Below are 14577 nucleotides of genomic sequence, written 5' to 3' on the forward strand. Positions count from 1 at the left end.
CCTGCGGGTAGGGCGGTGAGTCGGGACCGGAGCGTCCAGAGAATGTCCTGGTGAGCGAGCGGGCTTCTCTGGGGGAGGGGGTGCCCAGCGCGCTCCGGACGCCTGCCGGTTTGGGGGTGTCTCCTCCCGGGGCGCCATGGCGGCACTGGCCAGTAGCCTGATCCGGCAGAAGCGGGAGGTCCGCGAGCCCGGGGGCAGCCGGCCCGTGTCGGCGCAGCGGCGCGTGTGTCCCCGCGGCACCAAGTCCCTTTGCCAGAAGCAGCTGCTCATCCTGCTGTCCAAGGTGCGACTGTGCGGGGGGCGGCCCGCGCGGACGGACCGCGGCCCGGGTGAGTGGCTGGGGCAGGGTCTCCAAGCCTGGGGTCTCTCTGCCTGGGAGGTTGAGGCCAGCGACTCCCGAAGAGCGGGGCCTGACCGAAGTGGGGGAGCTCCCGAAAATGAAAGGGGGTGGGCCCGGGCCACCAACTCTCAGCCAGACGATGCCTCAGTTTCCCTTTTCTTTCGCCCGTAACCCCGAGTCTCCTTGCTTTCGAGGGCAAGGGGAAGGCACGAGGGGCTAAACCGGGTGCCCCGAAGCTTGGCGGCTGCTTCTCGCCGCCCCCCCAACCCCGTACCCAACACGAGTCCCCACCCCCACCATCCTCCGCCTACGTGCCGGCTCTCGCGATTCTTTCAAACCCGAGTGGAGGGGCCTGGGGGTTCCGGACTCCTGGGTCACCCCGAGGGTTTCTGCGGCTCCGGCAGCCCCGCCCCCGCCCCGGTGCTCCCGCTCCTCTGAGCTTTGGCTCCGTTCCTCCTGGCCGAGCTTGCCTGGCTCGGCGCCAATCTCCCCAGCTCTCCCCCGGGTGTCCTTGCAGCTACCTCTCCAGCCCGCCCCTCTGTGCGCCCTCCTCCCGTGACCTGCGCTCCAAGAAAGGAGCTGGGCATCCCCGCCCCCCCCCCCCGTGACCCCCTACGCGACTCCAAAATCGGGCCTCACGGGCTCAGGGGACCCTCTGCTATGAGGAACTCAGACACAGTACACGGCTGGAGACCCACACGGAGACTGAGGGGCGTACCACCTACGAGGGGGTACCGGGAAATCGACCGGGAGCAAGCCTCGGGGGACGAGAGTTGTGAGGGTTGGCGTGTGGTCCCCGTCCAGGTGCGACAGCCAGGGAGTCCCTCTGGCCTCTCTCTCCCCCGCTCCCAGCTCCCCTAGGGAGAGACCGCCCCCCCCCCCGCCCCCCAGCGGTCCTTCCCCCCTCCGCTGCCGGCCCTCCGTAGTGGTACGGTCCGCAGCCCACCCTTTGGGTGGGACCGGGTCCCCACGTGACTCAGCCTGCCTCGCCAGCTTCCCGGCCCCCTCCCCCATTTCCTTGGTGTGGTACCGAATGTCCCCCATCCCAGGCGGGTTACCTGGCTGAAGGGGAGAGGCTGAGCCTCAGGGAGGGCTGGGCCCCCGCGAGCCAGTAGAGTGACAGACAGACAGACAGACAGACAGATGGGTCAGTGTCAGACAGACCGGCGCCAGGCCAAGGGGAGGCCCACGCCAAGCAAACGGCAGCCGCAGCAGCAGGTGCTGAGTCAGCGTCAGACCCAGTCCCACCCCCATCCCTAAGGAGGCACCCCTACCCTGTGGTCACCTTACTGCCCCCACACTCGCACACACACTGCCCTTTCAGCAGGCCTGCCGGTCTCCCTCTGTCCTCTGCCTTTCCGTTTATCTTTGCCCTCCTCTTCCCTCTTCTCCCCTCCCCCTCTTCTGGTTGAGCTGTAGGGTAGGAATTAAGCCTTTAAATAAATTTCAATAAATTAAACTGAAAACTGGTTAGAGGCAGCAGAAGGGACCCACACCCCAGCTTCCTCTGGCATCTGAGAGAGGTGGGAAAGAGCTTGCTGGGAGGGCCCTGGGACCGACCCTCTTCCTTCCCTCCATTCTCTTTTTCTTTCTCTCCTCTGATCCCGCCAAGTGTAGGAATGTTTCTGGGAACAGAGATGTCATGTTCCAAGATGAATGTCTCTCTCTCCAGAACCTCAGCTCAAAGGCATCGTCACCAAACTGTTCTGCCGCCAGGGTTTCTACCTCCAGGCGAATCCCGACGGGAGCATCCAGGGCACCCCAGAGGATACCAGCTCTTTCAGTGAGAGGGGAAGCCAGCTGCCTGGTGGGAAGGGGGAGAGCGGGCACAGGCCATGACAATACTATTCCCGCTGCAGGATCCATTGGCTCTTTGACTCCCAAGGGAAGAGCTGGAACTGGAATGGGTGTGTGTGTGTGTGCGCGCTCAGATAGGAGTTGGAGGTCTGGGGTACTGAGGCTCCTTCTCTCTACCCCCAGCCCACTTCAACCTGATCCCTGTGGGGCTGCGAGTAGTCACCATCCAGAGTGCCAAGCTGGGTCACTACATGGCCATGAACGCTGAGGGGCTGCTCTACAGCTCGGTGAGACAAGGGGGTGGAGTGGCCTGGGGTCTGGGGACTCCTCTAGGACACACTTCCCAACTACAGGTATTTTGCAGCTCAGAGCTCTGTCTCCCTCCAGCTCTTGCCAACACCCTGTCCTCACTGCCCACTCAGGGGCACCTACTCTAGAGTCCCTTTAATCTCTCCTCCTTGAACAGCCCCCCATGTGCCCCCAGGCTCTTTGAATGTCCGAAGTGGGCAGCTGCCTTGGTCCCTGTGTCTCCTCCTACCTCCTTGAGACTTCATTATTACTCACTATCCCAGAGTCATTTGGGATATTGGGAAAGGATTCTGGAATTCCTCCAAGCAGGAATTCCCTCCAGGTCCCCTGGATGGTGAGAGGTTGGGAGTGGAGTAGATTAGAGAGAATGTATCTTTTTATTCCAGACCCCCAGAAGTCTAGTTCCTGGCCTTTGGGGGCCACCAGACTCTTTCTCATCCTCCTTTTGTCCCAATTCCTGCATGGACTCAGAAGTTGGTTCTTCTCACCTCAAATGTATGGATTGCCTCCTGCCTTGTTCTTCCCAGGGCTCCCTTCTAGTCCAGTGATGTGTCTTTTTGTCTCTGTCTGTGTGTGCCTTTCTGGGTCTTTGTCTCCTCAGCCGCATTTCACAGCTGAGTGTCGCTTTAAGGAGTGCGTCTTTGAGAATTACTATGTCCTGTACGCCTCTGCTCTCTATCGCCAGCGCCGTTCTGGACGGGCCTGGTATCTGGGCCTGGACAAGGAGGGCCGAGTCATGAAGGGAAATCGAGTCAAGAAGACCAAGGCAGCTGCCCACTTTGTGCCCAAGCTCCTGGAGGGTGAGTATGGACCCTCTGGGAAGAGGCAGGCCACATGGGAGGGTATTGACCTTGACATGGACATTTAATGACATACAGCTCAGGGATTATAAGTGTTTTAAGACGATACCTGTTATGACAGGCCAAGCCAGGAAGACTTTGGCCTTGAGGGATTTGGGGAGATCTCTTTTTGTGGGTTGGGGTTCCCAGAGGCTGCATGGAGGGGAACGGAGCCTATTCAGAGCTCTCTGGGTGCCTAACTCTCCTTCCTGCTCCTCTCTCCCCCCTTCACAGTGGCCATGTACCGGGAGCCTTCTCTCCACAGTGTCCCTGAGACCTCCCCTTCCAGTCCCCATGCCCCCTGAAATGTCATCCCAGGACTGGAGGCTCCCCACACTCGCACAGAGCCAGCCACACCACAGCCTGTCTCCCAGCCCTGCTTCCGGCCCTGCTCTCACCACCGCTGCCACACTCATACCCTGTGCAGCCAGGTCCCACCAGGTGCTCTGCCCCGAGGGAGCCTAGGGGCCACTGTGACTTCTGGGCCTGCTGAGACCCTCAGACTCTTAGGCCCAGGGTTGGGGGTCAGAGAGGAAGATGTCTGGAAATGGTCCTGGCTGATCACTTCTTTTCTTCCATACTCGTCCCTCCAAAGGCTTTTTCTGAGATGGCGCTGGGGATTCCAAAACTGACTGAACCAGAACATAAATCCTCCCCATCCTGGGCTCAGCCAGTTCCTGGAACCCTTTGCCCTTTTCATTGCCACTGAGCCATAGATCTGTAGGTCCACTGGCGCTCAGGATCATTCCTTCTTTCTCTACTCCACCTTCTGCCTTGTTCCAGACAGGTTCCAGAACACAAGGCACTCCAGCCAGGGCTACTTCTGCACTCAGGCTCTGTGCTGGAACACAGGCATGCTGCCAGGCTCTGTTCTGATCCATCAGGCTTCTGTCCTTGACCCAGATGGACCCTTGACTTCAAAGTAGCTGGATTTGAGCCCTGTCCAGCTTTTGGCCTTGGCCTGAACTGGAACCAGTCTCAGATCACCACAGTTTGAACTTTCTTATCCCAGAGACACCCAATTCTAGAGCACGGTGTTCTAGACACATATGGAGCCATACTTCCTTCTGAATCTTAGCTCTAGGACATAGACCAGCGCTCTCAGCCCTTTCCTTCAGGATGGAACGGGGGACCTATATAGCCATATTATTGCTCTAGAATAAGTTCTAGACCCACATTCCCACCTTCTCTAGTGATACCTGTTATGCATGAGCTCTAGAAAGGACCCAGCTATGATTCACAAAAAACTAAGTTCTAGATGGATCAAGAACCACTTCTTGTTTTTCCTAGATAATTTTCTAAAACTCTTAGTCTTCCTATAGAATGCTAACCTTATTTTTACATGCAGTTTCTAGTTCCTACAGCTCAGTTGGGGCCCTGTTGGGAAACAGTCTGAGGAAGGGCAAAGGAGTTTTGGAAGGAATCCCTGGCTCATAGTAGGGCAGCTAGGATGGGGAAGGGACCAGAACCATGGCGTGATTGGACCTGTGCCTGGGTTGAGGGGATATGAACACGTAGCTACCTCAGCAGGAATTCCTTCCAGGTCCCCTTTAAAGCTGAGGTCTTTAGGGTAGTAGGTCTGGAATAAAAAAGACAAATGCGACATAGCCTTGACTCCCACCCACCCACAATGAGGAGACCCCAGTTCAGCAATAAGCCCCACCCTTCTCCCCTACAGATCAGGCTAAGGAGGGTGAGGGCCTCTTAGGTTCTAAACCTCATACACCCCCACACGCTTCTAACTGAATAAAACTTGCTTTATTACCTTAGAGTTTATAACCTCAGCTGGGTTTTAGGTACCCAAAAAGGGCCTGACTAGATTTTTCTGAAAAAATGCAGAGAGCTCGGGGCAGGCCTGAAAAAGATCAGAAGCCCATCAGTGAACTGGGAGGGATACTCTGGGTGGTGGCAGACTTGGGCAGAGTAGACTGAGGAGGCACTAAAGGGAAGGGCTAGGACTCAGAGGCAGGTTGCCTTTCCTCAGGCTCTTTTTACTTCTGGCTTGTCCTAAGAGGGGTGGATGCTCCCCTCACCCACACAGACCCCGCTCAGGCTCCACCCATCGCCTGGATCTGCTCCCAGGGGACCGGGTCTCTACTCCACGCTTTCTCAATTAAAGATTTATACAACTGAAGTGTTGTCTGTCATCTGTGGGTGGCAGGCTTTGGCAGTTGGTCGGGGCGGGATCAAGTCCCAGGGGCGGAGCGGGTGGGCTGGCAGCTGCCCCCCAATAACAGGTGCACATTCCTGGGTGCCTCGTCACTTCCCCTGCGCTGGCTGTCCTGGCGACTCACCCAGCGGACTCACTGAGCGACGCGGGCGGGCTATGACCCCAGGGGCGCTGCTTCTGTTCCTGGTGGGGGTGCTGGGGGCGCATCTCGCCCCGGGTAAGTGTGGGCCTCAAAGGAGCAGTGACAGGGCCAGAGGTCGTGGCCGGGCATCAAAGCTTCACTCAATTCTTTCCTCCTCCAGGCGCCCGCGGCTCGGAGGCGGAGGGCCGACTCCGCGAAAAACTTTTCTCAGGCTATGATAGCACGGTGCGGCCGGCGCGGGAGGTGGGAGACCGTGTGTGGGTCAGCATTGGTCTCACCCTAGCGCAACTCATCAGCCTGGTGAGGGCGCACGCGGGGAGTTGCGTCCCGCCACTAGGCGACTAGCGGCGTGGCTTTAGGCAGGGCGGGACCCAGGGACCACTGGGGGAGAGGGTCCGGGGCGAAGCCAGACTAGGAGACTGATGGGATATTAGAGCAGGTTGGGTCGAAATCGGACCAATGGACAAGCTGTGGGCGTGGCTGCTGGACCGACCAGGGTAGAGCCGGGTAAAATGATGTACAGGCCTATGGGCGGATCTTGAAATGGAGCTGGGGGCCGCTGGACTGGCCGGAAGGCGGGTCTTGAGGCGGGGTCACAGGCTGGGGCGGAGCTTGGTGCCGGACAGAGTTAATAAACAGCAGATGGAGATTCAGTCCGGTCCACGTCGGGACTGGTAAATGAATTGGCTGGCCGTAAGGACCGCAGGAAATTTGAGAGATAGGGTTTAAATCCACGCAGGTTATAGGAGATGGGGCTTGAACCCGAGAGAGTGCGACTCGGAAAAAGAAGGGAGTTTCCAGGGAGAGTTTGACCTACCGAGCCCCTTATTTCTCTACACTTACATCATATCTACCCTTAAAATTTTCCCTTCTAGAACGAGAAGGATGAGGAGATGAGCACAAAAGTCTACTTAGACCTGGTACGGAGACCCCCGCAGGGTGGGAAAGGGCGGGCGACCTCGCTGCCTTTACAATTTCCTCGAATGTCCCGCCCAATAAGAATTTTTTTTTTTTGCATCATGACCTCAGAAAACACATTTATAACTGAAACAGAGGCTTCAGAAAAGAATTTAAACTCTGGTTTGGGGCCACTCATGTGACTCCTGACCCATTAAAAGGGTCGCTAATTGCGGTTTGAAAAACACTGTTTTAGAGACTAGCTCGTCAACCCCCTCGTTTTTACAAAATGGAAAAATTGGGGCCCGATGCAAGGGAAGGAAAATTAGTTCACGGGGTCCCAAAGAGTGCACGTGGAACTGGAATCAGAGCCTAGGCCTTCAGAACCACAGCCCAGGCCTGCGCGGCTCTCCTCCCTTGCATTCCCTGCCCGGGCTTCCTGCGCACGTCCCAAGGCTCCTCCCAGCCTCCAACCCCAGACGGCCCCTCAGCCTCTGCCTCCCTAGGAATGGACTGACTACAGGCTCAGCTGGGACCCTGAGGACCACGAGGGCATCGATTCACTCCGCATCTCAGCAGAATCCGTGTGGTTACCCGACGTGGTGCTCCTAAACAAGTAGGATGTTCCCAAAGTCTGGGAGACGGGGCAGGGCCTCTGGAGGGGCGCGGCCTCCGGAGGACGGGGCCTGATCCGAGTTGATTTGATTCTTTTCCTACAGTAACGATGGAAATTTTGATGTTGCTCTGGACATCAGCGTCGTGGTGTCCTCCGATGGCTCCATGCGCTGGCAGCCCCCAGGCATCTATCGCAGCAGTTGCAGCATCCAGGTCTCCCGGCTCCATCTGGGAAGCTCAAGGCGATCGTAGAAACCCTCCCTCAGACCTACTCCTCCATTATCCCCATGACCTTCACATCCCTCTTAGCGTCCGTTGAGTTTCCTCTTCTCTGTCCACTTTCATTGACTTCCAGTCTTCCTTAGTGACCTTTCCTCCAATGTCCATGGCCTCCCCAAACAACCTTCTGATTTCTCTATGACTCCACTTCTAGGTGATCTCCCTTGGTGGTCTCTAGCTCCTGAGGGGCCATATCCTCTGACCCCTGTCTGCCCTGTGACCTCCCCAACTCCCCCAGCCCCAGCCAGCTCTTTGGCAGCTCTAGTGACTCTCCATTCCATCCAGGTCACCTACTTCCCCTTTGACTGGCAGAACTGCAGCATGGTGTTCAGTTCCTATAGCTATGACAGCTCAGAGGTCAGCCTGCAAACTGGCTTGAGTCCTGAGGGGCAGGAGCGGCAGGAAGTGTATATTCATGAAGGGACCTTTATTGGTGAGTGGGTATAACTTCCATGTCCATGGGCTTTATGATTTCCAGTTTCTAACAGGCTTATAAACATATTCCATCAACGAGTCCCTGTGAGGTCGGCAAGATAGATATAACTATCTATATTTTGTGGGTATGGAAATTGAGACTCGTTCAAATAGAGATGGGCTGTCCAGCCCAGGGTCTATAGCTAGCCCCTTATTGCCCCTTATTATATCAGTCTCCTCTGCTCTAGGATGTGGTGGAGAAAGCCATATCTGGGAATTCCCTGGCAGTCTAGTAGTTAGGACTCTGTGATTTCACTGCTGAGGGCCTGGGTTCAATCCCTGGCTGGGGAACTACCACAAACAGCGTGGAGCAGGCAAAAGAAAAAGAAAGAAAGAAAAAAAAAAAGCCGTATCTGGCACCAACAAAGACATGTCCCATATCTGTCACCTTCTCTTCTCCCCCCTCACCCCACCAAGAGAATGGCCAGTGGGAGATTATCCACAAGCCTTCTCGGCTAATTCAGCCTCCAGTGGATCCTAGGGGAGGCGGGGAAGGACGACGTGAAGAAGTCACCTTCTACCTCATCATTCGCCGGAAGCCTCTCTTTTACCTGGTCAACGTTATTGCCCCATGCATCCTCATCACTCTCCTGGCCATCTTTGTCTTCTACCTGCCACCGGATGCAGGTAAGGGGGGAGGAGCCCCAGCTGTCTTACTTACCAATAGTTCAGCTTCTTCCTCTTCACCCATAATACAGGGAAGGTTTTCCTGCCAACTCAGGCCATCAGGAGTTGTGCTTAAGCAATCTTACCTAGGTTTTCCCTTCAAGAAGAGCCTTTGCATCTGGATTCAGGTTTCCCCTCCAACCTCAAGTGCTGTCTCCCCTCTGCTGCTCACTTCTCTGCATCTAGTAACTTCTGAACTCTTCCCTTCAGAATCCTAGGATCTCATCCCTGGAACTGCCACTCCTCTGACCTGCAAGCTCCCAGGCTTAGATAACTATTCCTTTCCTTTTTCCCATTCTTGGCATCCTCTGTCCCCTCGCTTGTCAGATGCCTGCTGCTGCTGCTAAGTCACTTCAGTCGTGTATGACTCTGTGTAACCCCATAGATGGCAGCCCACCAGGCTCTGCTGTCCCTGGGATTCTCCAGGCAAGAACACTGGAGTGGGTTGCCATTTCCTTCTCCAATGCACGAAAGTGAAAAGTGAAAGTGAAGTCGCTCAGTCGTGTCCAACTCTTAGTGACCGCATGGACTGCAGCCTACCAGGCTCCTCCATCCATGGGATTTTCCAGGCAAGAGTACTAGTCCCTAAACCTCCCATCTCCCTAGAAAATAATATCCAACAGTTCTCTAAAATACAGCACAAAGTGCTTAAGGAGTAACCTTGGGCAAATTCCTTAATCTCTTAGTGTCCTGATCTGGAAATAGGACACCCACTGTTCCTATCATGTAGGACTATTTTGAGGATTAACTGAGTTAAGAGAACTATGCAGGGTACTCTGTAAACTTTGTGTAAGTGTATGTAATTTGCTAATTTTGAGCACTTGCTATAAGATAATACAGATAATATGTTTTCTATGTGTGCGTGCGTGTGAAGTCACCTCAGTTGTGTCTGACTCTTTGCGACCCTATGGACTGTAGCCCACCAGGCTCCTCCATCCATGGGATTCATATATTAACTCAATTCTAATCTTCACAACTCTGTGAGGTAGGTGCTGAATTGTCTTCCTGTTTCACAGAGGAGGATAAAGAGGTTAGGAGAGTTTGTCATTCAGCTGACCTTATATAGAGAGAGGCGGTGTCGCTATTCCAAACCTGGTTAGTACCAGTTTGATTCAGAGACTGATGTCCTAAACTCTGGTATTCAAAAGATGCTTTTCCCGGGAGTTCCCTGGTGGGCCTAGTGGTTAAGATTCTGGGCTTTCACTGCTGTGGCCCCCAAAACCAAACAAACAAAAAACACATGCTTTCCTTCTCTCTGGAATCAAGTCCTCTCTGTCTAAGGGAAGGAGAGTGATGAAGCTCTAGGAACACTTTCACATGTTACTTCTCCTTCTTCTTGGAGCAAGGCAAATCTTGGAAACCAATATTATAGAACTAAACCAGAACAGACCATAAATGTTATTTATTTCAATACCTTCCCTGAAGTTCCCAGTACCTGTTGTATGTCACAGGAATAACCAGCCACCTGGCATATTCTTATATACTTTATTTCATTTTTAGATCCTTCAATTTGCTATACAATTTGTGCTACAGGGGTTGGTCTATTAACTCATGCAACAATATTTGTTGAGCATCTGTAATGTGCAAGACACTGGGAATACATCAGTGAATAAAACAGACAAAAATCCCTACTCTAATGGAGTTTACATTCTAGTGGAGGAGACAGTCCAAGCATAATAAATAAATCCATTAAACAATATAGTGGAAGAGGTCAAGGGACTTCTCTGGTGGTCCAGAAGCTAAGACTCTGACCTCCCATTGTAGGGGGCCCAGGTTTGATACTTGGTTGGGGAACTAGATCCCACATGCTGCAACTAAGAGTTCGTATTCCACAACTAAAGATCCCTCATGGTGCAACTAAAAATTTCCACATGCCACAGCAAAGATCAAAGTTTCCTTCATGCTGCAACTAAAACCCAGTGCATCCAAATTAATAAATATTAAAAAAAAGAAGAAGAAGAGGTCAAGTCCTAAGAAGGAAAATGAAGCAGGAGAAGGGTTTGGGGAGGATGAGGATGGGAGTAGGGGATGCAATTTATTTATTTATTTTAAAAATTGTATTGAAGTATAGTTGATTTACAATGTTGTGTTTAATTTCTGTTGTACAGTAAAGTGACTCAGTTATACATATATATATTCTTTTTCATATTCTTTTCATTATGGCTTATCACAGGGGTTGCAATTTAAAAATAGGCCTGGTCAGTGAATGTCTCACTAAAAAGGGAATATCTGATCAATATTAGAACAAAAACTTGAAGGAAGTGAGAGAATGACCGTGGTAGATATCTGAGGGAAGAAATTACCAGGAGGAGTTAAGAGTGAATGTGAAGACTCTTGAGGTGGGAGTATGCCTTGCATATTCAAGAAATAGCTGATGTAACTGAATCAAGTTAGCAAGAGAGAAAACAGTAGGAGACGAAGTCAGAGAGTTCATGGGAAGACCTTGCTGCAGTAAGGACTTTTGGCTTTTATGCTAAAGGAGATGGGAAGCTACTGGAGTGTTATGATCTGATTTACATCTTTAAGGGATCCGTCTGGATGCTCTGTTGAAAACAGTCAGCAGGGGGCAAAGGATGAAGCAAAGAGGAGGCCTTTATAATAACTCAGACCTGAGGTAATGATGGCTTGTATCAATAAGGTTTGGTATGGATTGGATATGGGATGAGAGGGACAAGAACAGAAAATGACTCAAAGGATTTGGCTTGAGCCACAGGAAAGATGGAGTTGTCATTTATGAAATGTGGAAGACTGTGGGGAGAGTCGGCAGTGAGGGAATTAAGTATTGGACATGTTAAATCTGAGATGTTGGTTGGACACCCAAATGGAGGAGTTAGGAAGACAAGCATGGAATTTAGGGGAATAAGTCCAGGTTGGAGGTTTAAATGCAGGAGTCATTTGCTTGCAGTTGGCCCTTCCAAAACCCTGTCTGAGTGGGCTGGAAACATGGTCACTGATTATGCCAGGGAGATCTTCTTCTGGCAAAGCCTAATTCTTCCACCTTCCCCTCTGTCCCCCAAGGAGAGAAGATGGGGCTCTCCATCTTTGCCCTGTTAACACTCACTGTGTTCCTGCTGCTGCTGGCAGACAAAGTACCTGAGACCTCCCTGTCTGTCCCCATCATTATCAAGTACCTCATGTTCACCATGGTCCTCGTCACCTTCTCAGTTATCCTCAGTGTTGTGGTCCTCAACCTGCATCATCGCTCACCCCACACCCACCAAATGCCCCTTTGGGTTCGTCAGGTAAGAAGACCTCCTCCTTCAACCTGTGTTAACTCTAAATCCTAGTATTTGGATTTTTGTCCAGGCTTTGCTCCTTTCTCCCATCAGCTTCAACCTTCCCTTTCACAGACCCGAGGGAGACTACAACTTCAACTCCTGGTAGAGTGTCCGAGTGCCAGGGTCTTTGGGTGTTGAAATGTTGCACAATTAATTTTATCCTCACATTATTAACTCTGTGTGGATTCCAGACTCTCTTCATCAATACTGCCCTTTGTGGGGTGGGTCCCATGGAAGCATTCCAAGGGCTAGGTACTATCAGGGTGGGAGCCCTTAGAACTTTTCTTTCCAGTCAGGATGTCTCCTAACCCACTTAAGACTCTGGGCCCTGTGGGACTCAGGCACGCTTGGCAGGAGTGGGCACGTGCCAGGGGGGTGGTTTGCGGCTTCTCTTCTGGTCTCAAGGCCTGAGAACCCCCTCCAACATGCCTGTTCATCTACTCTGCAGATCTTTATCCACAAACTCCCTCTGTACCTGGGTCTGAAGAGGCCCAAACCTGAGAGAGACAAGATGCTGGAGCCACCTTCCATAGCTCTCAGGGATTCTCCAGGAAGTGGCTGGGGTCGGGGAACAGATGAATATTTCATCCGCAAGCCACCAAATGATTTTCTCTTCCCCAAACCCAACAGGTAATACCTACTCTCCATCGCCCACATAAAAGGGAGAGGGAGAACTACAATTCCCAGAAGACTGTGCGGTGCAGGCGACCTAAGCTCCCGGAGGTTGTGGTTGAGCATCATGGGAGTTGTAGTATGCCATCTGTTGCCCACTTTGTGGAGAGGTGGGAACTGAAACGCCTAAGAGGTTAGGAAAAATTGCAGAAGGTTAGAGAGGTCGCCGCCATAGGCGAGAACCTGAGGGGCCCTCTCACGTTCTGAAACCCAGACTTGCGTTGGAGGAGGGAATTGGGGCAGGGGCTAGAGCACCCGCCCAGGCTGTCTTTGCGCCTTGGGCGTGGCCAAACAGTCCCGCCTCTTCCAGGTTCCAGCCTGAACTGTCTGCTCCAGACCTGCGGCGATTTATCGATGGTCCAAACCGGGCTGTGGGTCTCTCTCCTGAGCTACGGGAGGTCGTTTCTTCGATCAGCTACATCGCTCGACAGCTGCAGGAACAGGAAGACCATGACGCGGTATGTCCACCGAGAGTGGACCAGGGCAAGGCCTGGGGGCCCTTGGCTCCACCCGGAAACAGGCTCCGCCCCCAGCACTCGGTGTTATTTTTATTTTTTAAATTATTTATTTGGCTACGTCGGGTCTTAGTTGTGGCATATTGGAGAAGGCAATGGCAACCCGCTCCAGTACTCTTGCCTGGAAAATCCCATGGACGGAGGAGCCTGGCAGGCTGCAGTCCATGGGATTGCTAAGAGTCAGACTGAGCGACTTCACTTTCACTTTTCACTTTCATGCATTGGAGAAGGAAATGGCAACCCACTCCAGTGTTCTTGCCTGGAGAATCCCAGGGACAGCAGAGCCTGGCGAGCTGCCATCTATGGGGTCGCACAGAGTCGGACACGACTGAAGCGACTTAGCAGCAGTTGTGCCATATGGGATCTTTGGTTGTGGCATGTGGGATTTAGTTCCCTGACCAGGGCTTGAACCCCAGCCCCTTGCATTGGGAGCGTGGTGTCCTAGCCATTGGACCACCAGGGAAGTGCCTCGGGTTTATTTCTGAGTGGAAGTTTGCCTCACTGGGTCCTGTCCTTACTTTCCTTCTTGTTCTTGATTCACATCCATTGCCTGTGGTGGCTCTCTGCTGTTCTGAGGCCGGCCCTTGTCTCAGAGCTGTGGTGGGAGGATCTGGATGGGGCACAGGGCCTTGGGGCAGCCGTTCCTGGGGGTCCGGACTCAGGAACAGTTTCCTCTGCCTAACCCCAGCTGAAGGAGGACTGGCAATTTGTGGCCATGGTAGTGGACCGCCTCTTCCTATGGACCTTCATCATCTTCACAAGCGTTGGGACCCTCGTCATCTTTCTGGATGCCACGTACCACTTGCCCCCCGCCGACCCTTTTCCTTGAGGCTGGAAGGTGGAGATCCAGATCCTTGGCCAAGTGAATTGAGAGTTTAGCAGGGCTCTCAAGCCCTATACCTTTCTGCATCTTAACTCCATCACTAGGAGTCCAGTTCTCTCATTTCGTTTCTAAGGAGGGAGCCTAAATGGGACTAGGCATTTGGGGGACTTGGGCCCACCTGAAATGCACTAACCGTTTATTGTTCTTTGGCTTCTTGAGGAAGCTCTATTGGATGTTAACACCTATGCTGGCAATGAATGGAACAAACAACAAGAACTAGACTTGTATGCCTTCTAAAGGCAGGAACTCTGTCTTGTTCACTGTAATATCCCAGGCACCTAGCATAGATCCTAACCTATATAGCAGTTACCTCTGGTTGAATTAATAGGGAATTTTTTTTTCTGTGAGGAAATACACTAAGTAGTAGTGCTGATGTTTGTGTGTTGGGACTAGTGGTCATTTTTTGTTTTTGCCTTTCTGCAGTTTATCATATTTGTAATATGTAATATCTTTAGGATTAGATAAAAAGAAAAAGGTTATTTCTAAAAAGATGCATTTGTAATGAGGATAAAAAGCACACTTTTAAAACTTCAAGTTCCAGCTTTGGTGCTCAAACTTTGGGCAAGCTACTAAATTGCTCTGTGCCTCAGTTTCCCCATCTGTAAAATGAAGCTAATATTAACAGTATTTAGAATCTGCTCCCTAGACTGAGCATCATATAAGAAGAGAACAAAAACATTATACAATATACATCAGAGTTA

The 14577-nt window shown here is 52.3% G+C and overlaps 2 protein-coding genes across 3 annotated transcripts; both read left to right on the forward strand.

Moving 5' to 3' along the window:
* Nucleotides 1–5368, forward strand: FGF11 (fibroblast growth factor 11). Of its 2 annotated transcripts, none has more exons than XM_068976628.1 (5): nucleotides 1–329; nucleotides 2013–2123; nucleotides 2321–2424; nucleotides 3048–3246; nucleotides 3520–5368. In XM_068976628.1, the coding sequence occupies exons 1-5, from the start codon at nucleotides 137–139 to the stop codon at nucleotides 3588–3590; spliced, it is 678 nt and encodes a 225-aa protein (XP_068832729.1). In that variant the 5' UTR covers nucleotides 1–136; the 3' UTR covers nucleotides 3591–5368. The 2 variants fall into 2 exon arrangements, with proteins under 2 accessions (XP_068832729.1, XP_068832730.1); XM_068976629.1 differs by having other exon boundaries at nucleotides 3132–3246.
* A 243-nt stretch (nucleotides 5369–5611) lies between these two features.
* On the forward strand, nucleotides 5612–13949 carry CHRNB1 (cholinergic receptor nicotinic beta 1 subunit). Its single transcript, XM_068978745.1, has 11 exons — nucleotides 5612–5672; nucleotides 5758–5897; nucleotides 6473–6517; nucleotides 7001–7110; nucleotides 7214–7322; nucleotides 7674–7821; nucleotides 8280–8489; nucleotides 11547–11770; nucleotides 12255–12436; nucleotides 12789–12936; nucleotides 13682–13949. Exons 1-11 carry the CDS (start codon nucleotides 5612–5614, stop codon nucleotides 13820–13822), a joined length of 1518 nt encoding a protein of 505 aa, XP_068834846.1. The 3' UTR covers nucleotides 13823–13949.
* The last annotated feature ends 628 nt before the right edge of the window (nucleotides 13950–14577 follow it).

The sequence above is a fragment of the Capricornis sumatraensis genome, chromosome 8, assembly GCF_032405125.1.
Source record: "Capricornis sumatraensis isolate serow.1 chromosome 8, serow.2, whole genome shotgun sequence".
In the NCBI taxonomy this organism is placed as follows: domain Eukaryota; kingdom Metazoa; phylum Chordata; class Mammalia; order Artiodactyla; family Bovidae; genus Capricornis; species Capricornis sumatraensis.